Source organism: Nicotiana attenuata, unplaced genomic scaffold (assembly GCF_001879085.1).
Source record: "Nicotiana attenuata strain UT unplaced genomic scaffold, NIATTr2, whole genome shotgun sequence".
Lineage (NCBI taxonomy): Eukaryota > Viridiplantae > Streptophyta > Magnoliopsida > Solanales > Solanaceae > Nicotiana > Nicotiana attenuata.
In genome coordinates this window covers 303809-326228 of record NW_017671153.1, presented here as the reverse complement: position 1 = coordinate 326228, position 22420 = coordinate 303809, and the positions used below count along the sequence as shown (strand labels likewise).

Genomic DNA, 22420 nt, shown 5'->3' with positions numbered 1-22420 from the left:
CCACTCTACTACCCCTCCACCCCTACCTCCCCCCCCCCTCTGCTAAAAAATTTACTTTTTTACCTTTTCTTTTTTTTTGCAATTTCAAATTTCTATTTTTTCGTTTTTCGGCACCCCCCCTCCGAAAAAATATTTTTCAGTTTTAGTTTTTTTATTTATCGGTTTAAAGGTTCAAAATTTTACAAGTTCCAAAGTTATGAGTTCGGAGGTTTATGTGTTTGAAAGTTTACGGGTTTAGAAATTATAAAGTTTACGGGTTCGAAATTCTGCAGTTTCGAAAGTTTAGCGGTTCGAAAGTTGATGAAATTTGTGGGTTTGGAAGGTTGTTGGTTTGAAAGTTTATGGCTTCATGTTTATTATATCTATATTATTTATGAATACTCTTGAGAAGTTATTTTCCTTAACTTGCGTACCAAACACCGAAAAACGAATAAGATTACTACTTGCTTTCCAAGAAAATATTTTTCACGGAAAATATTTTCCGTTATACCAAACACACCCTAATACTCTCTCCGTTCACTTTTACTTATCCATTATTTCAAAAATAAATTTTCACTTTTACTTGTCCACTTTCGCATATCAAGAGAAAAATAAGTTATTTTTTCTGTTTTACCCTTAGCATTAATTACTTATTCCAAATTATTTTTCAATATACACCAATTAATATGGATATCATGGTAAATTATGCATTTTATTTATTATTTCTTAAGGGGTGCGCAAAGTCAATAGTGGACAAGTAAGAGTGAATGGAGGGAGTATATCGACATTAGAGAAAAAAACCACACTAATAAATTTTGTGAAAGTTGTATGACAGATATTACATAAAATTTATGGGGCATTTGCATCTATACCCGCTTTTTGAGTCACGTTTTAACTTGTGCCTGCTTTACAAAAAAATTTGCAAGCGTACCCACTTTTTTGCGTAACTTCAGCATACGGGGTTGACGTAGCAAAGACAATCACGCAAAACTTCAGCATTCTAGTAGGCGGGACTGAAGTTTTTGTTTTTAATTGCTGAACTTAAGCATAGTAGCTGAAGTTTTGTTCTCTATTTGCTGAAGTTTTTGTTTGTAATTACTGAAGTTTTTGTTTTTGTAACTGGCGAACTTCAGGTCTAGAGCTGAAGTTTTTGTTTTGTAACTGGCGAACTTCAGCTCTAGAGCTGAAGTATTTGTTTGTAACTGGCAAACTTCAGCTCTAGAGTCTTCTTCCCTTCATAATGATACTGTCACGAAAACATGAAAATAGCTGCTTTACTGTCACATAAAGCATTCAATAGCAAGGATACCTCATCTTATAACTCTCTAATCGGACCAATTATTTAGATTATTAGTTCAGCAACTAAACCATCCAAATGAACTGTTAATCGATATTTGATAAAGCAAGAAACTTTTTAACAATTTACATAAACCAATATGCTGCTGCTACTGCCATGCATTATCAAATAGGATATATAGCTTCTTCATTTAACAGATCATCTATTGCCATCATTCAATCAAGCAACAAGACTTCGATATTATTCGGAAAGGCATTTATGATGCGAAATTGCACTGTATATTCCTATTTTTTTCTTATTTATTTCTTCTGCACTGACAAAAATACAATTTGTGCAGTGCGACTTCAGAAAGAGGTTGAGGACGGATATAACTTTGAGGAGGAGGAGGAGGAGGAGAAGAAAGGAGGCTGAAGTTGTTTAAAAAGTGAGTACAAGTTAAAACTTTTTAAAAAAATGGAGGTTACATGGGGGCGACCAAATAGGACGCCCCGTACAATTTTTACAAAATTTATCCTTCACTTAACAATTCTGAAAAATCAATGCCCCGAAATAAGTACTTCTATCATATTTTTAGATTTTAAATACCGCACATTATTACAATCCATATCGCAATTCTGGAAACTACACTAAGCAAAGCAATTATTAATACATTTTTTAGGTTATCCACAATAATGATTACCGTATATAAAATCCCAATTATAGATGGGACAAGAGAGCATAAGAAAATGAATCCAAAACTAACAACCAAATCAGGCATGACCTATCCCCTAATTAATCTATTTAAATTTAAAACATTTCATGGTAGGCCATGAAAGTCAAACTTTTGTTCCGTATATTATAGGGAAAATGACATTATATAGTCACTCTCAAAATAATAGCTTAAATAAATAAATAAATATATATATATATATATATATATATATTTGTATATATATACATTTTGTATGTTATATACGAAAATTATACAAATTGTATCCAGTTTTTCGGCTACCGAATATAAATAGTTTTTGTCGCAGGCTAAAAATAAAGAAAGTCATATACTATAACATACTAATCATGGAAATTACATAAACAAGAAGGAATTAAAATTCAGAATTCTATATTATATTATATTATATATAAGTAGTAGTGTAAAATATTTTTTACACCAATATTGTATATAAACTTGTTGTAGCATGTAATTTGATTTATCTTTTAGGTTATTAATTTCAGTATAACTAGTTACATGTAAATGTAGTTATCTTAGGTGATCTAATAGTATAAAACAAAAAATTATGTTGTCATTTGTATCGAAGTTAAATGCTATAATTATATACTTATATTAATTTCTTTTTTTTAATCCTAAAAATATTGTCGGCTGCTTAGTTTTGCTTAAGTTTGGATGCTCTTCACTTTCGAATATTCTTTACCACCTGAAATTATATCATATTGATCATGATTGGTAGAGAATCATATGCCTTGTCATTTTTTAAATGCTACTTTAACTTTAGAGCTATAAATAATGATTAATTAACTTAAGCACTTTCAAAAAGTATACACTTGGAAGAAATTCTAAAGCAAGCGCGGAGTTAGCATATAAGCTATGAGTTCGACTAAACTCAGCAACTTATGGTTCAAACTTAATTAATATGTGTTTAAATTTTTTACTAAATATGTATAAATATAAATTTCGAATCCAATAACTCAAATAATCTATAGATTAGCGGTATTTCGAACATATAAACTTCAAATCCTGGCTGCAACTTTAAAAGCATGATAGATACTACTCAATTAGTCCAAAATCACTAGCAAATACTTACTTTATGCAAACTAGAAACTTCAGTAATTAAAAGAAAGCTAAAGGTGGACAACCAAAAAGTGATTTGTTAAAAAAGAAGAATAACTTTAGCAATAATCATATACTAAAAGGTTATGGTTGGAAAAGTATGAAAATAATTGCATTTACCATAAATAAGGAACTGTTTTTTCCTCTTCTTTGTTACCCCTATATCGAATGATGGGATCAAAAGGTGAATTTTCTTAGCAATTCAAGAAAATCTTGAGGGCATATATTTATTTTAGTGCCTCATAATATTTTTTTATAATTACGATGCTCGATAACTTTATTCATCAAAGTCTAGATAAACAAGAAGAAATTACTTAATAGTATTTTTCTCTCAGCTGAGATCTCAACCCGAGATTTCATGGTTCGCAATTCACTCATTGATATATATATTTGTGTGTATATATATAGCATATTTAATACGTAGAATAATTATTTTCTTGTGAGGAAAAACATCAAGCAATGGAGACCATATAGATTAAATTAATTGGGGGTAACAGTATAATTTATTGAAAGTTTCGGCCTTGAAGTGTACTTCTTAACAGCTGGGTCACTACTGGATTTCTATCAGATAGATTCTATTGCTCACGCGCTTTAATGTTACGTGAAGCTCGCAGTTTATTTATAAATTGGAATTTGCACAGCACCCGAATTTAAGGGAAGGGGCAAACTGAAAATTTGTGTCTTTTTCTGAATTTCAGGTTGGGAATTGGATTTCATCCATTTATGAATCACATGGTTTTATAACTTTACAACATTGGCTTGAAAAGAAAAATATTTAGTGGACATAAGAATTGTAAAATTTTAAAATAGGGGGAAAATTTTTTTAAAGTGAAAATAGTATTTAAAATTTAGAGTCTGTTTGGAAAGCCACCCTGTAATTAGAATTGGTGTAATTACTAGGGTAGTAATTACACATCCTGGTAATTACACAGTTGTGTAATTACGACGACATGTTTGTTTGTCATAGTGTAATTGCAGTGTAATTACAAGTTTACTGTTTGGTCGCACAAGTGTAATTACACAGTTAGATTAAATTTTAAATTAAGTAATTATCAAAACTTAAAAGTTAATATAATAAATATATGCATATAAAATTTTATAAGTTTAAATGATATTATATTTGGTATTTAAGATGTATATTTTTTCATGAATATACATTAATTCGTAATCATATATTTATAATATTGTAAAAATAATTTATATATATTTTTAAATTAATAATATTTAGTTTAGATACTTGCAAAAACTAAAAATATATGCTTTGTAAGAATGTCATGGAATTCATGTTTGATAAAATAAATTAATATTTATAAATATAATGTCATAACGTTATTCGAATGTTTGACAAAACTAATCTATCAATTCTAACTAAAAAATGGACAACATGCAATGTGAGCCAATACTACTAAAACAAGTAAGTAGGAACCATGAATATATCACAATTTCAAAATTCAAAAAAAGAAAGAATAGTTTAACATATGTCAAATTCCAACATAATAATAATAAGTTTCGCTGCAGCTTAAGATTAGGGAACATGATAAGTTTATAACTACATTCAACAACGAAATTCCACTTTAATTGCATCACTCATTATATGCCAAGTTTGTTAATGACTCATTATTTCTAATACTGTAGGTGTAGTTTCAAAAAATAGAATAATAAAATAAATAAAAAATAAAATATAAGCAATTACATGGAATCACAACAAGTAAAGATGGAGAAATAAAAAATAAATAATGAACAAAGAAAAATATATTTTAAAACTTCAAAAGAAATTAAAAAATTAAAATAATAGAAATAAAAAATTATAAAGAAAATAAATTAAAATAAAAACAAAAAGGAAAGAAACTAAAAAACAACCTTGTAATTACACAGTGTAGTTACCACCAATTCTCACCTCCCCATTAAGAATTGGAGAGTGTAAGTACATCCCTCCAGTTACACCTAATTCCATGTTGATCAAGTAATTACATGGCCAAACAAACATGCCAAACTGTGTAATTACACCCAAATCCATTTCCAAGGTGGCTTTCCAAATAGCCTCTTAGAGTTGTGTTTGGACATGAATATAATTTAGGGTTGTTTTTGAAGTTTTGTGAGTGATTTGAGTGAAAAATTTGAAAAACAACTTGTTGGAGTTTTTCAAATTTTCGAAAATTTCCAAAATGTATATTCAAGTGAAAAATAGAAATTTTATGAGCAAACGATGATTTCCGAAATAAGTGAATTTTTTTTTAGAAAAAAGGAAAAAGTTTCTTATTTCCAAACGGGCTCTTAAAATTTGAAAGAGACACTATTTTTACTCTCTTTAAATAAACAAGAATAAGAGCAAGAGGTCGTCCATAAAGTTAGAGTATATAAATAACTTTTTCGAAGAAGTTTAAGGGGCAACTTATATTTTTTTCTAAAATTTATATTACTAAAATTAGCATAAATGCATAGTTTATTCAGAAATTTATATATATTATTTTATATGATATAAAATAATGGAATAAATGCGTATACCATCAAGACGTGAGGTAATATATTCTTTGAAGTAAATACTCTTTACATGACAATCCATGTGCCATTAGTCAACATATAACATTATATATAATATCATTCACCCATAATAATTGTTAGATTATCATTATACAACAATTATGTAGTATCAATATTTTAAAAGGCAAAATTGAGACTTTTTTTGATGGACAATTCATCTGGAAATTTTTTATCTCTTGACTTTTGTTAAATCTTCATAATTCAATTTTTCATATGTTTCTTTGCAAATCTTGGCGACCTTATCTAATTTATTATTGAGTTTAGCTCATATGCATGGATAGAGTAAAGATTACGAGTTACATGAAAAATATCTACATGACTCCTTAAAAAATAAAATTTATAATTTTAAAAATAAAATATATCCTTGATTTAACAAGTAAATATGACAATAATAATCTATAATTTGTTGTGATATTAATATGTATAGTTTAAACTCTTTATTATTAGTATGCCACTTACACACTTCTTTTTTTGTGTAACTCCTAAACTTGGTCAGACTTGTGAGAGAAAATACCTCAAATATAATAGGCCAAATACATAGCCAGCCCATTGAACTTGACACTATTTTTCCTTTTAGCATTCTATCTCAACCTTATTCCATTTTAGCCCTCCAACCCTATTCCTTTTGTGTCATTTTAAATTTTAACACAAAAACTTTTATCCGATGTAAAAATACAGTGCGTATATATACTTGCTTCTAATGTATAACAACCATCCAATTAGATTTGGACACCTGTTTTTTTATCCTTGTCAGCTGGGTTTAATCCAAATACTCAGCTGCTACCCTCCCCCTCCCTCCCCCACCCCCTCCCCGGGAAAAATAATTTTTTTTATTATATATTTTTAGTTTTAGTTTTTTCATCTTTCGGTTTACAGGTTCGGAGGTTTATGTGTTTGGAAGTTTACGGATTTAAAAATTATAAAGTTTAGGGGTTCGAAAGTTCGCGGTATCGAAAGTTTAGCGGTTCGGAAGTTTATGAAATTTGTGGGTATTTCAGGATATGCATGCAAACACGTTTCACAAAATATAAAATTTATTTCAATATTTTTTTTTTACGAAACCGACCAACTTTGGTCGGTATTTTTTGGCGCAACAATGTGGGAAACTGTATTAGTATCCCGCAAAATTTATTTTTTAAAATTAAAATTCAAAAAACCAACTGAAACCGATTGGTTATTTCAATCAGTCATTTTAAAAAAATCGATCGACTTCAGTAGGTAATTTTATGAAATAAACCCACACACAAAAAAATTAATTAGAATAATAAACAAACAATAAAATTGCAAACGTTTGAAGTTTTCTAGATGGCCATGTATGAAATTGGCAGATGAAAGTTTTGGAACTTTGAGAATGAAGATGGAGCAACATTAAATGGGGAAGGAAATAATGAAGATGAAATATGGGGGAAGGAAGTTTGGGGATTAAAAATGTGGCCAACAAGTATTTTATTACTGTTGGAGAATGAATTTTGCCAAAAACAATCTGCTTCACGCGCCTACCACGCGCCTACCAGGTGAGTAAATTCATACTATATGACTAGTTAACTTTCGTGTTAAAATGAAACATAAGAAATAGAGTTGGAGAGCCAAAATGAAATAAAGTTAAGATAGAGTGCCAAAATAAAAAATAAAACCAAATTCAATGGGCTATATATATATATTTGGCCAATATAATAAAAAGGAATCGTAACGGCTAACAAATTTAGAATAAAAAATATCGTACTAAAATCTAATCCTTACTGCATGTACACCATAAAAGATAAATTGATTCTGTTACTAGTAAACAAAATAGAGGAATAGTTAATGCAAGTACTTCACATCCACATATAATAACATATACTCCACTACTACCACTTATAAAATGGCCTGAAAGTCTACTGAAAACTTTATTTTTATCTCCATAAGGTAGACGTAAATTATAATAAGATTATATAGGGTATATTATTATTGTTATTACCACTTATAAATTATAATATGATGCATAAGATTCCTTAACACTTAATCAAGCCTGCATGTTCAAATTTTAGAAATGAGAACTTTTTTAGTAAAAAACAATTTTCTTTTAATGAGCACTATGTAATAAGATTTCATGCAGCCTGGATGGTTGCAGCTTGGGCACTTTTTGTACTTTGCAAACTTTTGCTGTTCCGTCTGTTTTTACTATCCATGTACTAAAAAGAGACAGTCTAGGTACTATGTTACCTAGACTGAGCTCTAGTTGTAATAACTCTTAGCTTTGTTGTTGAATAAATCTTTTAATACCAAAAAAAAAAATTCGAATTAATCCGCCGTCAGGAACTCAATAAAAATATTGGACACTGATAAATTAAAAAAAAATATTTTTCATAAAGGAGAACTGAGATTGTATATAGGTTAGAATTATTATTAATAATCTTAAAGATTCTATATATAGGTTATAGCGGGATAATTTTACAAAGAGCGTTCTGTTATAAATATGGTTGTTACTGTTATATGTAAAAAGCTAGAGAGGTAAAATATAACTTAAAAAATCGGTTTCTAAGCAAAATTTGGCTTTTATAATAAATGACTATTATATAGGGATGCTGCTATAGAAAGGTCTGACTGTACTCCATTACTACCACTTATAATATGATGATGTCTATTGGAAATATCGTTTCTATCTCCATAAGGTAGACGTAAGATTTTGCTTACGCACTACCTTCCCAAGATCTCACTATATAAGATTATACTGAATATATTATTATTGTTATTAACACTTATAAATTATAATATGATGTACAACTTTACGAGCTATTGCATAGCGAACAAGTTATCGGATGTGCATCCAAAGAATAGCCACTGCCAGTATTCCTGAAAATTTTTCAAAAAAATTGAAAAATAAAAACTGTACAATACATAAGAAGCTGTGTTTTTCCTGTTGAAGCGTCACTGCTCACTCCCTCCCTTTTCTTCCACACACAGAGAGAAAGAGAGAGAAAGAGAAAGAGAAAGAGAGAACCATTGAACCAACCACCATTGAAGTCCGAGCTTAATGCCCGTAGATCCGTCGGCATTGGCGCATTTTAGCCCCACCCACTAACCCCAAAAGTATCACATTCACTCTTTTCTTCCTCACTATACTCTCTATCCCCTCTCTCTCTCTCTCTCTCTTTATAAAAAGTAAAATCCATTTGTGTCCTTTGTTGTTGCTGTTCTTTGTTATTGTCCTTTTAGTACCTTTCTTTGTATCCACTTCACACCCTCTTTTAAAGTCTATATTTTTATGAAGTAAAAAGCATAAAGGAGCCAAGAAACAACAACATTTAGATAAATCCAAGTTTAAAGTTGTAATCTTGGTACTTGGTAGCATGTTGGGCATGCTGTATAATTTGAGGTTGTGGGGGGTGTAAATAAGCTTCAGATCTGAAGATGGACAAGAACAAGTGTTGTTGTTGCTGCTTTCTTGGTCCTTTCTTTTTTGGTCGTTGACTTGAAGGACTGAAAGTAGAAACTAGTCAGCTATTTTTTGAGCTTTGTGAAGCTTTCTTGAGGGACAATTTTTTCAAGAATCAGCTTTTTCTTGGGCTGTTGTGTGGCTTTTGCTAGAGAAAGATAAGAGGGGTATTGATATAATCATTGGTGAATAGTAAAAATGCTGGCTTTTGGAAATCCTAATTGTAACAATATTGGTTTTACAAGCTCTAGTTGCCACTCTTTACTTAGAGAACTGCAGGTCTCTTTTCTCTCTCATTCTCTGTTTTTCTTCACTTTACTAACTGACTGTTCAAGTTGTGTTTTTGTCTTTCTTGTATCTCGGTCTGAAGCCTGAAAATCCTTGGGACTGAATGTTCTGTATAGGGGAAGTTTGTTTATAGTTCTTGAATTTTGTTTTTCATGGTACTTGTGGAAAAATAATTTACTTTTCTTGGTTTATTTCTCTTCAGTTTTCTTTGCTTTTGGAAAAAGATTGGACCTTTTACCTGATTTTGAGGTGGGGTTATGCTCAGTGGTGAATAAGCTGGAGTTAACTCTATATTGGGTAGTCTATGCTTTAATAAAAATATTTACTGTGTGTTTGTTTGATGATCTGGTAGTAATCATGGCTTGTCAAGTAAATTGAAGTAGTTGGTTTTGTTTTAGAGTTTTAAGTAAGTTAAAGTCTAATGGCTTTTATGTGATATTATGGTTTATGGATCATGAAATCCAGGTTTGCTTATATTGACTTATTCTGGGATGTCTTTGTTTTTGTTTTATCTCACAGTAGCCCATAAATGCGTCTTTCAAGTTGGATTTTTCAACTGGAATTTTATGATAGTAGAAAAGATAACGGTAAAGTTGTCTCCGTATTGACCTATAGGCTACGGTTCGAGCCGTGGAATCAGCCACTGATGCTTGCGTCAGGGTAAGCTGCCTAAGGCACACCTCTTTGGGTTGGGGCCCTTCCCTGGACCCTGTGTGAACTCATGATGCTTCGCGCACCGCGCTGTCCCTTTAGTAGAAAAGATAACATTTTGTGTCCAAGATTTCATGTAGTTCCTGCATAGGATTCTGGTTGAATAAGATGCAGAGAAGGGCTTGTACTGCTCGCCTTTAATTGATATGTTCATTCAGTACAAACTCAAACTAAAGCTACACCAAAGTGGAAGTGCCAATAGAAGCTAGAAGTAGCTAGCCTACAGTAGTCGGCCTAACCAAATCCTCACACGACAACATAAAATTAGCCTTATGAATTCAATCTTAACTAGGGGGTTTAGCCCGCCTGGGAATCCTTAAAGGGATTTCTGGCTTCTGGGAGGGAAAAGAAGCAAGTAGTTTTTCCTGTTTTTCATGTATGTGAGAGAATGCAAAACATTGGTCCTTGAACTGTGTAATATGTATTGACTCGGTATTGCTGTGATGTCCAGCAAATATGGACCGACATTGGAGAGAGCGAATCTGATAAAGACCGTATGTTGTTGGAGCTAGAAAGAGAGTGTAGGGAAGTCTACCGAAGAAAAGTTGAAGAAGCGGCCAATGCAAAAGCACGTCTTCATCAATCTGTTGCAGCTAAAGAAGCTGAGCTTGCTACCTTAATGGCTGCTCTTGGCGAACTCAACGTTAATTCACCGGTATTGAGCACTTCTCTCTCAGTGTGGAAGCTTTTATCATAAATGATTTATCTTCCAAACCCCTCTTCTTCCCCTTGTGTATATTTTCCTTTCATATGGTACTAGTACTGCTTCTTCTTCTTGGCTGGGTACTTACTTTCATCAAATTCACCAAATATCTATAAACTGATTTCTTGCTTGTAGCCTTATTTTTGGCGATACCCCAGCTCGTGCAAAATGGATATAGTAGATGCTATTGTTACTTTTGCCGTATGGCTCAGAGGTTCTTCTGGGCTGTTATGTTGTATCTTTTCTTAAGCAGTTAGCGTGATTGAACAGCCTATGATTTCAAAATCAAGGGCAGATCTTCCCAATAACAGGGATCTCAAATTGAGATGATATTACCTTATCAAAAAGAATCTTCTGAATAGAAGTGGATCTCGTAAATGGGAAGGCGAAACTGCACAAGTTTTGTTGGTGTGAAAATATATAGGATGATCCATCTCATGATTTCTTATTTTCCAAAACGAAAATATTGTTTTAGAACCAAACAACTTCAGTTTTGGTTTTTGAAAAACTTTCTGGAATCCTTTGGAACAACTTATCCTATTTTTTGCTTGTTAATTCTGCTTTTCTGGTTAAAACAGATACAGTCAGAGAAAAAATCAGCTTCACTGAAGGAGCAGCTTGGGTTAATCATGCCTCTTGTAGATGATTTAAGAGCTAAGAAAGATGAAAGAGTTAAGCAGTTCGGAGATATAAAGGCACAAATTGAGAAAATAACTGGTGAGATTTCAGGGTGTTGTAATATTGTCAATTCTCTGAGTAGCTTAAACTTGGAAGAACATGACTTGTCGATGAGAAAGCTCTCGGAGTGCCAATCCCATCTACTTGCTCTCCAAAAGGAGAAGGTATGCATGGACTAAACTGTATTTCGTGTTATTTTTTAATATTTTTAAAGAATCCGATTACAATTTTCATTTCTGCTGAAGCTTATCTTAGAAACATTGCGACAGGCATGTTTCTTAAAGTTACAATATTAAATGACTGAGTTACCCTCAACTGAGGATATTCTTCTGTCAAAGGCCACTGAGTTAACCATCATGAATGGTGCATTTTTGTGGTTGTCTTTCTTTTAGCAAATTAAATAATAGATAATTTTTTCTGCATGCAGTCTGTGCGGATCCAAAGAGTTCTGGATAGTGTGAATGAGGTTCACACTTTGTGCGGTGTACTTGGGCTGGATTTTAGCAATACTGTAAGTACTGTGCATCCAAGCTTGCATGAGACAAACCCCGGACAATACACAAACATCAGTGACAGCACATTGGAAGGTCTAGACCAGGCCATCCTTAGATTGAAAACAGAACGAAAAGTTCGATATCAGAAGGTATTATATTCCTAGGCATTGTACTGTCTTTTATGTACTCCCCATCTAATCACATCAATAATGCAGCTAAAGGATGTGGTGGGATCGCTGTTTGAGCTTTGGAACTTGATGGATACTATGAGAGAAGAAAGGAGTAAGTTATCAAGGATCATTTCCGTTCTTGATATTTCTGAATCAGAGGTTGTGGAGCCTGGTGCGCTTTCATTAGAGGTTATTCAACAGGTCAGCAAGCACTTACCACCTCTTTTAATTTTTCGCTATCTCTTGCTCTGTTGCCTTTTTTTTTTTGGTTAAGTTTCATTTCCACCCTCATTGCTTTTCTCCTCGAGTGATTTGACACAAAGAATAATTCCCATGTGAGTGATTATCGAAGAAGAGAGTGCATATACCAGTTTACTGGACTGATTTCCAGAAATGCAACCACTAGTATGTGCATATATACATATGTACTCAAATGGCAAATATGCTCAAGTAGTGATCACTTGAGGTTGATGAATTCTCAGGCTGACTATAGAAATTGAAATTTGTCTATTACATTGGTTTGAAATTGATAGGTATCAGCAGAAGTTGAGAGGCTTAACAAATTGAAAGCAAGCAGGATGAAGGAGTTGGTCATGAAAAGGAGGGCAGAATTGGAGGACTTATGCTACAAAACCCATATTCAACCTGATCAAAGTACTGCTGCTGATAAATCCAGTGCAATGATTGACTCTGGTAAGTCATTTGATCTTAGATTCATTAAGTGCTCTGTTCATCTGAACTTCCAATGCACAGAAATGAATCCAATCTCCATTTGAAGGTCTTGTGGACCCTTGTGAACTCCTAGCAAATATTGAAGCACAAATAAACAACGTGAAGGACGAAGCTTTAAGCCGAAAAGAAATTATGGATAGGATAGAGCGGTGGCTTTCAGCATGTGATGAGGAAAACTGGCTTGAAGATTATAACCGGGTAAGTAAAAGCTAAGTAATTGATTTCTTGTAGCCAATGATATTAGTTGATCTAAAAGCTCCATTCCCCACTGACCGACGCTTCTAGTACCTTTTGTTTTTATTGTTGACAAAAATTTACATCGACAAAAGTTTGATTAGTTTTTGATTATCAGGATCATACACGTTACAGTGGTGGAAGAGGTGCTCACATAAATCTTAAGCGGGCAGAACGAGCTAGAATTACAGTGACTAAGATTCCAGGTATTCTACTCTAGCTCTTTCACTGGTGTCATATAATCCTGGATCATTAGTATAAATGGAACTCAATGTCTTTTTATGCTCAGGTATGGTTGACGGTTTGATTAACAAGACACTAGCTTGGGAAGATGAGAAACAGAAGTTGTTTCTGTACGATGGGGTGAGTTCTTTTGCAGCTACATGTTGCTAGATTATTTCTTTCGTTGCTACTGTCGATCAAGTGAACTTGGCTTTACTTGTAGGTGAGATTGGTGTCAATATTGGAGGATTACAAAGTTAGTCGACATCAGAAAGAAGAGGAGAAGAAACGGGCCCGGGTACTTTCAAATACCCTCATTTACTAATAAATGCTGATTTGGTTTACGAAACATTTGTATGTAAGGGGATGCACAATATCAAAAACTCACTGGAATGCTATTATCTTTTCTTTTACACAGGATCAGAAGAAGCTCCAAGATATGCTGCTGGCGGAGAAGGAATCTATATATGGTTCTAGACCTAGTCCGAGAAGAAGCAGCAGCTTTAGGAAGACGAATGGATACCATGCAAATGGAAACGGGTCAGTTACCCCCTCGCCACGCCGGAACTCAGTTGGTTGTGCAACTCCAGAGCTTTCAACACCCCGTTCCTACTCTGGGCGGCAGAATACCTATTTCAAGGAAATGCGAAGACTATCTACTGCCCCCCTCAACTTTGTGGCCATAGCAAAGGAAGATACGATGTCATTTTCCTCCATTGGTGGTTCTGAGCCAGAATCCCCGCCTCAAGGCTGAATTCACAACTTGAGTAGGTAAGCCTTTCCCTTTGTTTGATGTACTTCGTCGAACTTTGGAAATTTTAACATGTCAAAATTCGCTGTGAAACTTTGGGACTTCAAGATCTTCTTTTGTGATGTTTGAAGATAAGAATCGCGTCCTTGATAACTTAAGCAAACAAGGAGTTGGCGATCCTGTCACTGTTTTTCCGTTGTCTCTTCTGTGATCTCCTCTTATTATGCTGTAATGTCTTAACTTATTAGTTTTTAAGTGCATTCAAACTGCATAAAAGTTTTTCACACTTATTAGTTTTCACGTTATAAATGTCTTTGCAGGGAGATGATCGAGTAATCTTCCTAATTCCAAGGCAACATAACAGAAGAAGGATATACCTCAGAACATGTGAATACTGAAGGGATTGTACACTACTGTAATGCTGTAAAGTGTTAGGCAGTTCTAGCACTTAGTGACTTTTTTTGTTAGTGACTTTGCTGGGTACTATAGAGATTGTTGTGGATATATTAGTGATATGGAAGTTCTCTGTTTGAATAGAAGCTCACTGACCAATATGTACCTTGAATATTTTCTTTTTGTTAGTCATTTGCATGTACATATAGTGGAATGTGATTGCTATGATTTGATTAGGAACCCCTCTTTATTTGGATCGTGTAATTTAGGACCTCTAAAATTTCTAGCTCCCAATAAAGCTTGTACCATTCAAATGTTCACTGATCATTCTTACTCGTGTTTGTTTGGGTGAAATTGAATTTCTCTTAATGATTTACTGATAATCAGTTGGTGTTTGGACGTTTTAACCTTCGACCTTTTAATGAAATTGAAATTGCTTAGCTTGTAATAGTTTTAAATACATGAAAATAATGTCATTCATTGAAAAGGGGGGAGTTGATGGTAGACTAAAGAGAGAAACAAAGGACAGCCCAAGGATCCGGGGAAGGGCCGGACCACAAGGATTTATTGTACGTAGCCTTAAACTGCATTTCTGCAAGAGACTTAAGAGAGAGAAACATACAAATAGCCAATACAACACATCAATGATCTTAAAGTGACAAAATAAATTCGATGACTTAGTAAATAAAAATTGTAAGTTGGATGATAATTGAGAAATTAACTCCAGATATGGAAACAATGAAGCTAGGCTTGACACTGAAAGTAGCAGTAGTAATTAACATTCTCTATCCCTAAAAGGGACAATAATAGTCAAAGTCTTAATGTCACTCAGTAAACTAGTGGATTGCAACCAAGATAGTAATTCTTCCAACTTCCACTTAATGCTAACGAAAGACAACTCGTTGGAAACATCTTCTATGTCAGAATCAAAGAAAAGAGATAACTTTCAAGACACTACAATGGGTGCTTGACATGCCAAATGATGAAGATACAATGCACTAAACTGGAGAGAAAGTAGTTTACCAGTACTATATGCTAAAACACCAAAAGAGAAACTATTTTATCCAAATGAAGAAAACAAATGCGCGAAGTAGTGGAACAAAAAATAACAATATAAGGTTGTAACAGAATTGCACGAGCATTTAGGTCTAACCTCCATTCTGAGAACAAAAACATGCAGCCCGAGCAGACAATGCATCTTTCTACCATTGGAAAATCATAAAAGAGGAATCTTGCTTAGCAATAACAAATAAATAGGTACTCCCATAAACTTCTACAAATTTACCTATCATTGATGACTATAAAGATCTAATATAGTATTTGTACAAGAACCTATTGGATGATCACTTCTGCTTTACTAGAGATAGCTTGTCCATGTAGTTTCTTTTGGATTGAGTTACGTTGTCTTCCACTGAATGGAACGTCCAAATTGTTCACCCACTTACCACAACCCAAATAACAGCTGTTCCCTCGGCCGAGAAGCATTTGCTCAAGATTTATTGCACTTCTCAGAATATAAAGAACAAATTCAATCTCTGATCCTGTTCCATCAAATCCACAAAATATCACTTCTTTTAGTTCAGTGTGACATGTAGGAGACAAAGGAGGCTCTCTACTTCCTTTTCCATTCCTCTTTGTCCTTGGTGTTGTCACCTGAGGTCACAATGAGAATGAGATCAACATATTGCTAAGTGATCAAGACGACTTACATAGTTTAGCAAGCTGCAATACAAGCATTTAACTGAACTAAGAGTAATTTCTAAAGCAAAAACATGGACGGTAAGGAATATACTCAGAGTACATTATCCCTAGTTTACCATTGATTAATACTTGTTTATTGGTGTAAACATGACTTGATAAGAGTGAAACGATGTACTAATCATATTAACTCTCTTCATTAATTTATGTGGATGAAGCAAAATATAGTAGACAAGCCATTTCAAACACTAAGTTTATCAATCTACAAAACAGTCCTTGTCAAATATATCATCAAGAGCACCTTATTTTTTTAGTAAATAGTATTAAAAGAACCGCATCTAAGTTTAATATTTAAAATGTCGGAGGAAGACACTGGTCGGAACCAAAAGTCACTACCAGCAAACTATGGGCAGTTTTGAAGAAAACCAGAATGAGATTCCAACAAGCAACAAAGTCAGAAAATAGGTTCACAAATCTGAGTTTCGGACCTTTGGAGATTTAGAAGGACCTGTGGGTATTAAGAAGCATGTAATGGGCACATGCAGGCTTCAAAATTGAGAACTGGGGAACAAGGGCTACGGATTGATGGGCAATACACTACCATGAAGGAAATGCGGTACTGTTCGAGAATTCAAGGGGCTGTTTCAAATTTCAAAAATATCTAAGATAACAGATGGGAGACAGGTGGTAGGGCAAGGAAAAGGCCTGAGATGCCGTTGGTTACTAAGTATATGCTGAAGCCAACTATTTTTCGCCTATATCCGGAATTTGTAATGGCTCCCAATTTAAAAGGAAAAGGGCCAGGGAAAACCTTTTGTCCCCGAAACAAAGCCCCAAGTAAGACCAGACCCAGCTGAATTATGTTTTAAGACAAAAGACTCGTTTTTGACGCAGGTCAAGACTGATCTAGACCCTTTTCTGGTCGAAACAGAGGCTTCGACCAAGTTCCATCACAGGAATTCATCTTCATTTTCTCAAAATTATGTATTACAGCATGATAATCCAGATGACATGCAGGCCGTCGGAGACTACTACCTGGGTCAAAATGATGATTACACAAGCAATTGATGAAGATCAATTCCCTTTAATAGAATGGTATGAACAAGAGGGGGAGGCCCCAACTTTATCTAGAGAGGCCGAAGCAACTGCTGGGTTTGCAGAAACATTTTGAAACTTTGCAAACTGATGGGACTAGATTTTGAAGGTTCGAAAGGGCAGCAATGCAACTTTTTACAAAAAATGACAACAAAAGACAGCTGAGGCCTCAAAAATCACCTGCAACAGAAGTCTTGTGAAGCTGGAGAAGAAAAGGTTTGCCTAAAGCAATGAAGAGTGAAGACCAATATGGAACACCATTCCAGCATGTATTTGGTGGTGCATATGGAGAGAAAAGAAAGAGAAAAAATTTTGAAGGAAAAAGCAGCTCTACTGTGAAGATAAAAACTGATAGCTTCCTTTTGATTTCCTTTTGGTGTAATTCAGAATTTGTAGATGAAGCTGAGACCCTGTTACAGTTCATAGATTTACTGCATACATAGTCAATGGTTCTTTTGGGATGTAATATACTGCACAATCTTTGTGCCTTTCGGTTTATAATACACATACCATTTCAAAGAAAAGAACAAACCAAACACTCCTACACCTGAGGGTTTACCCAAAATATATATAAAAGACCAAGCAAAGAATATCCAGAATATCCAAATAAGAAAAAGACGAAGATGTTGAACATAAATAACTCACCACCAGAGCCAAATATTGAAGAAGAGGACAGGCATCCAAGAGCGGGGATAGGTTGACTATGTCAAAACAGTCATGCGTGCTCACAAGTATCAAGCTTAACCGCCTAAGGGTTCTGAACATCTTCATTTCCGTTGGGAAGTAGTTAACCTGAAATGCACAATATGAAAGAATAGCTAAATGATTAGGGTCTACAAAAAGACAACGACTAAAACTTTGAGAAGACAAGACACGTCAAATTAATACCTGAGACGGAACAAGTTTGATTGTTAAAGATTGAACCTGAGCGGGTAAATCTCTCGCAAGATCATCAAATACATATGACACTGTATCGTCTTCAAGAGGATGAATTATTACATCTTCCAACACGGGAACAAATGAGAAAAAGAATCTTACTTTGTTAAAAAGTTCACTCTCAAGCTTACGAAGATTTGCACCCTGAAGCTCAATCTCTTCCACTCCGCCACAAGCCCAAAAAACAACAAAGGTTACTGAACCAGAGATGCGTAGCTTATAAGGAAGTTTACAAAGTCGAAGAGCTAACAACTTAAGGTTAAAACAAGAGGACAAAATGCCCTCCAGTTGTCCGCTAGCTAACAAAGCACCCCTTAAAGTAAGGCTCACAAGGGAATTAAAACAGACTTCAGAACTTGGTTGCACAATGCAATGGTGCAAAAGCAAATGTTTCAACGAGGATGCTTGAGAGAGAAGCTCAAGAGAAAAATTGAACAACTTGCTGGGGTCGCAGATGGGGTTGGTGCCAAGAGTGAAGGGAGCAGTGCCACAATCAAAGTAAAGGTATAACGTTTCAACATCTAGTCGTGAAATAGAATGCATCAAGCGGTTAAATTCACTATAAAACTTTCTCGCAAAGCAACATGCCATATTAATGCAGGGCACTCTACGACCTGAATAAAGTTCTAGTAACTCGTTTACTCCTTTCAAGAACTTTTGTTGATAGTAAGGGTACCACTCATGATCATCACGGTAAACCCCGTACATGTCAAGGCAACTGAAATTTAATGCGGGCATAGAAGAAAAGAGACGCTTCCACCTTCTGGATAAAATGCTCGTCCTAACAGCATCTATTACTGTCAAATTTGCAAGAATGGAAGACAAAACTGCATCTGGGGTAGCTGACTGATGTGTCCTCCTTTGCATTATGAACCTAAAGTGCCAACAAAAATGTTTAACCAGGAATTTAATAGAAGCCATATATTATAGAAGAGCTAGAGAAATTGTATGCCCCTTCCTCGGCTTATGGGGAAATTTGCTACTCCCTCTGTTCTCGTTTATTTTACATTTTCAAATTTGGAAATAATTTAATATAAACTTTCAATTTTAACCTTAATAACAAGTTTTTATCGCCACACAAATGTCATGGCATGTTTAAGATTGTAAGTTTCAAAAGTCTTATAGCCAGATAAAAGCTATGTCATGTTAAAAATCACAAGTTTCAAAAGTCTTCATTTTTTTCCTAAACTACATGCCAATCAAACTTTGCCTCATATTTTGAAACAGAGGGAGATCACTTATTGTTTATCAAGCAAAATATGTATAACAACATTTACTACTATTACTGCGGCTCTGACCCAAACAAGTTAGGAGATATTGCAAAATGTGTATACAACAATAACTACTACTACTAGCTCAGTCCCAAACAAGTTAGGAGTTATAGCAAAATGTGTATACAACAACTACTACTACCGCTCGGTCCCAAACATGTTAGGAGATATAGCAAATGTGTATACAACAACTACTACTACTACGGATCAGTCCCAAACAAGTTAGGAGATATAGCAAAATGTGTATACAACAACTACTACTATGAGTCAGTCCCAAACAAGTCAGAAGATAAAGCAAAATGTGTATACAACAACTACTACTACTACTCAGTCCTAAACAAGTTAGGAGATATAGCAACATGTGTATACAACAACAACTACTACTATTACGGCTCAATCACAAACAAGTTAGCAAAAATAGCAAAATGTGTATACAACAACAACAACTACTACTATGGCTAAGTCCAAATAAGTTCGGGGATATAGCAAAAAAATGTGTACGTGATAGGTTAAAGTAAACAAGTTTACCAAATTGTTAATTAATCGTCTTGCACTTGACCACAAAAATAGAGCTTTTCTCCTAGGTCTTTTCCCGTAATAATTTATCAAAAAAGCGATGCCGATTCCTCCTAATGTCATCAATGGCAAAATCACTCGTCCTCCTCCTCCTGACAACAACAGAATATTATTATTATTAACTTAAGTTATCAGAATAATTCAACTAAATATCAACACGTTAATGGAAGAAAATGTTTACCGGGAATGACTATGACTCGATTGGCCGACGCCATGTCTGTTAAATTTGAATTAGAAATTCAGAACCTTCTTCCCCAAGTCAGGCTAGATTATGTATTATGGTCAAAAATCAGGAAATGAGTGCAAATGGTAAAATTGGTCTTTCTATTGTTTGCTTGATCGGAGTTTCGTCACTGACTTCACAGGGTTCAAAAATAGCCAGATTTACAAGTAGTGTTCAAAAATAGCCCAATTTCATAAGCAATCGAAATTTAGCCACTTCTTACGTAAAGATAACTTTGAGCGAAAATAATGTTCGAAACCCGAAAAATACGTCAGTATATTATGTTGGAGTTCCAACATAACTATACTTAATTCCAGCATAAGTATACTAGAACTCCAGCATAATATACTGGAGTTCCGGCAAGTATACCGGTCCACTATAATATGCTGGAAGTTTATACACAAGTACTCGAATCTCCAGTATATTATGCTGGAACTTTCCCTGTGTTGGAGTTCAAGCATAATATGCTGTAAGTTCATACACAGGTGCACCGAACTCCAGTATATTATACTGGACCGGTCTTTATTGCAGCAAAATAGTGGCTATTTTTCATTGACTTGGTAAATGCTGACTATTTTTGAATGACCAGTCCGAAAACTGGCTAGACGTGCTATTTTTACGACGTTCACACCGTGCTTGACAAGCAAACCCTCTATTTTTACTTCAGCAGGGAGCCCTCTTTTTCAAAAACAATTCTTTCCATTTCTTTTTTTCTTGGTTTTTTAAACAACGGGAACACTCCTTATTTCGTTTCTCTTTCCTTTTTATTTCTTTTCTTGTTTTCCTTTTCCTTTTCTTTTCTTCTTTTTGGATTTTGTTTTCAGCTATTCTTTGTTCTTCCTACTCTACTCCCGGGCTCCTCCTATATTTTTTGAGAATTGAGATGAAAAAAGATATTAAGTAATATAAGGGTTAATTAATTTAATTAAAAAATAATATTATTGAAATTAAGTTATCTTTTCACTAAATTATCTAATAATTATCGTGTTTTTTATATATTTTTTTTATGAAGTAAGTAGGACATCAAGAAGATGCAAAAAGGTTACAAAAGAAGTGAATTTGTCAGTTTATTACAATTTAATGCTTTCTACAGTTTATTTTCTTCTAATTTTATTTGAAAGGAGGAAAATCAAGAGAGATTGCGATAAGAAGGGTATAAATTTCGCTATGTGCTAGGATTAAACGATTTTCTATAAATAATTCGTTCAATCACTATCGTACACTATACTTGACTTGAAAATCTTTTTAGCAATAACATTACTAATCGCAATTATTTGGTCAGTTGTGGAAATAAGCATCGTGAATACCCTTTTATATAAGACAAGACAATTATCGAGGATCGAAGAAAGTTATTACATTAAGTCGAGAGGGACTTATAGAAAGCAAAAAACGTACACCTTTTTACGCCAAAATTTCACGGTATAGTCAGTTTTCGGACTGGTCAATAAAAAATAGTCAGCGTTTACCAAGTCAATGAAAAATAGCCACCGTTTTGCTGCAATAGAGACCGGTCCAGCATAATATACTGGTGTTCGGTGCACTTGTGTATGAACTCCAGCATATTATGCTGGACCGATATACTTTGCTGGCTCCAGTATAATATACTGGAGACTGGAGCACTGGTGCTCCAAACTCCAGTATATTATACTGGACCATTATACTTGCTGGAACTCCAGTATATTATGCTGGAGTTCTAGTGTATTTATGCTGGAACTCCATCATATTATGCTGGAGTTCCAGCATACTATCCTGGAACTCCAGTATAATATGCTGGAGTTCAAGTATACTTATGCTGGAACTCCAGCGTAATATACTGGAGTATTTTTCGGGTTTTGAACAGTGTTTTCGCTCAGATTTATCTTTGCATAAAAAGTGGCTAAATTTCGATTACTTTTGAAATTGGGCTATTTTTGAACGACCAGTTGTAAATCTGGCTATTTTTAAAAATCACCCCCTTTTTACACACTCTCCCAGAGACGAATCCAGGATTTGAAGGTTGCGGGTGTCACTATATATATATAGACACATACACCTACCACTAGCCAGAAAGACCGAATAGGAAGAATGGATGATTCAGTTAATTTTTGGTTAATCCAGTTAGGTATTTTATTTAAAAGAGGAAAATAAGTTCGATTTTAGTTCAACTTTTTACGCTTGATTTACTAATTTCGGAAAAAAGTACAAAAAA

The 22420-nt window shown here is 34.1% G+C and overlaps 2 protein-coding genes across 4 annotated transcripts; one reads left to right on the top strand and one right to left on the bottom strand.

The window, feature by feature from the left end:
• Window positions 1-8533: 8533 nt before the first annotated feature.
• On the top strand, window positions 8534-14760 carry LOC109206295 (65-kDa microtubule-associated protein 6-like). Of its 2 annotated transcripts, none has more exons than XM_019369107.1 (12): window positions 8534-9336; window positions 10508-10711; window positions 11338-11601; window positions 11865-12080; window positions 12147-12302; window positions 12635-12794; window positions 12880-13031; window positions 13186-13273; window positions 13357-13430; window positions 13513-13587; window positions 13708-14056; window positions 14361-14760. In XM_019369107.1, the coding sequence occupies exons 1-11, from the start codon at window positions 9256-9258 to the stop codon at window positions 14041-14043; spliced, it is 1806 nt and encodes a 601-aa protein (XP_019224652.1). In that variant the 5' UTR covers window positions 8534-9255; the 3' UTR covers window positions 14044-14056; window positions 14361-14760. The 2 variants fall into 2 exon arrangements, with proteins under 2 accessions (XP_019224652.1, XP_019224651.1); XM_019369106.1 differs by having other exon boundaries at window positions 13708-14060.
• Window positions 14761-15617: 857 nt separating this feature from the next.
• On the bottom strand, window positions 15618-20358 carry LOC109206294 (putative F-box/FBD/LRR-repeat protein At5g22670). 2 transcript variants are annotated; one of them, XM_019369105.1, is made up of 5 exons: window positions 20191-20358; window positions 19962-20101; window positions 18115-19036; window positions 17872-18018; window positions 15618-16086 (listed from the first exon to the last, which is right to left on the bottom strand). In XM_019369105.1, the coding sequence occupies exons 3-5, from the start codon at window positions 19027-19029 to the stop codon at window positions 15766-15768; spliced, it is 1383 nt and encodes a 460-aa protein (XP_019224650.1). In that variant the 5' UTR covers window positions 19030-19036; window positions 19962-20101; window positions 20191-20358; the 3' UTR covers window positions 15618-15765. The 2 variants fall into 2 exon arrangements, with proteins under 2 accessions (XP_019224650.1, XP_019224649.1); XM_019369104.1 differs by having other exon boundaries at window positions 18115-20101.
• Window positions 20359-22420: the final 2062 nt, after the last annotated feature.

Excerpts from the sequence above, each read along its gene's own strand:
- LOC109206295 (XM_019369107.1), top strand. The coding sequence starts at position 9,256 with ATGCTGGCTTTTGGAAATCCTAATTGTAACAATATTGGTTTTACAAGC. Across the intron at positions 11,602-11,864 it reads TTGCTCTCCAAAAGGAGAAG|TCTGTGCGGATCCAAAGAGT; the intron begins GTATGCATGGAC and ends TTCTGCATGCAG. Across the intron at positions 12,081-12,146 it reads GAAAAGTTCGATATCAGAAG|CTAAAGGATGTGGTGGGATC; the intron begins GTATTATATTCC and ends TCAATAATGCAG.
- LOC109206294 (XM_019369104.1), bottom strand. The coding sequence starts at position 19,083 with ATGGCTTCTATTAAATTCCTGGTTAAACATTTTTGTTGGCACTTTAGG. Across the intron at positions 18,019-18,114 it reads TCAAACTTGTTCCGTCTCAG|GTTAACTACTTCCCAACGGA; the intron begins GTATTAATTTGA and ends TGTGCATTTCAG. Across the intron at positions 16,087-17,871 it reads TTCAATATTTGGCTCTGGTG|GTGACAACACCAAGGACAAA; the intron begins GTGAGTTATTTA and ends TTGTGACCTCAG.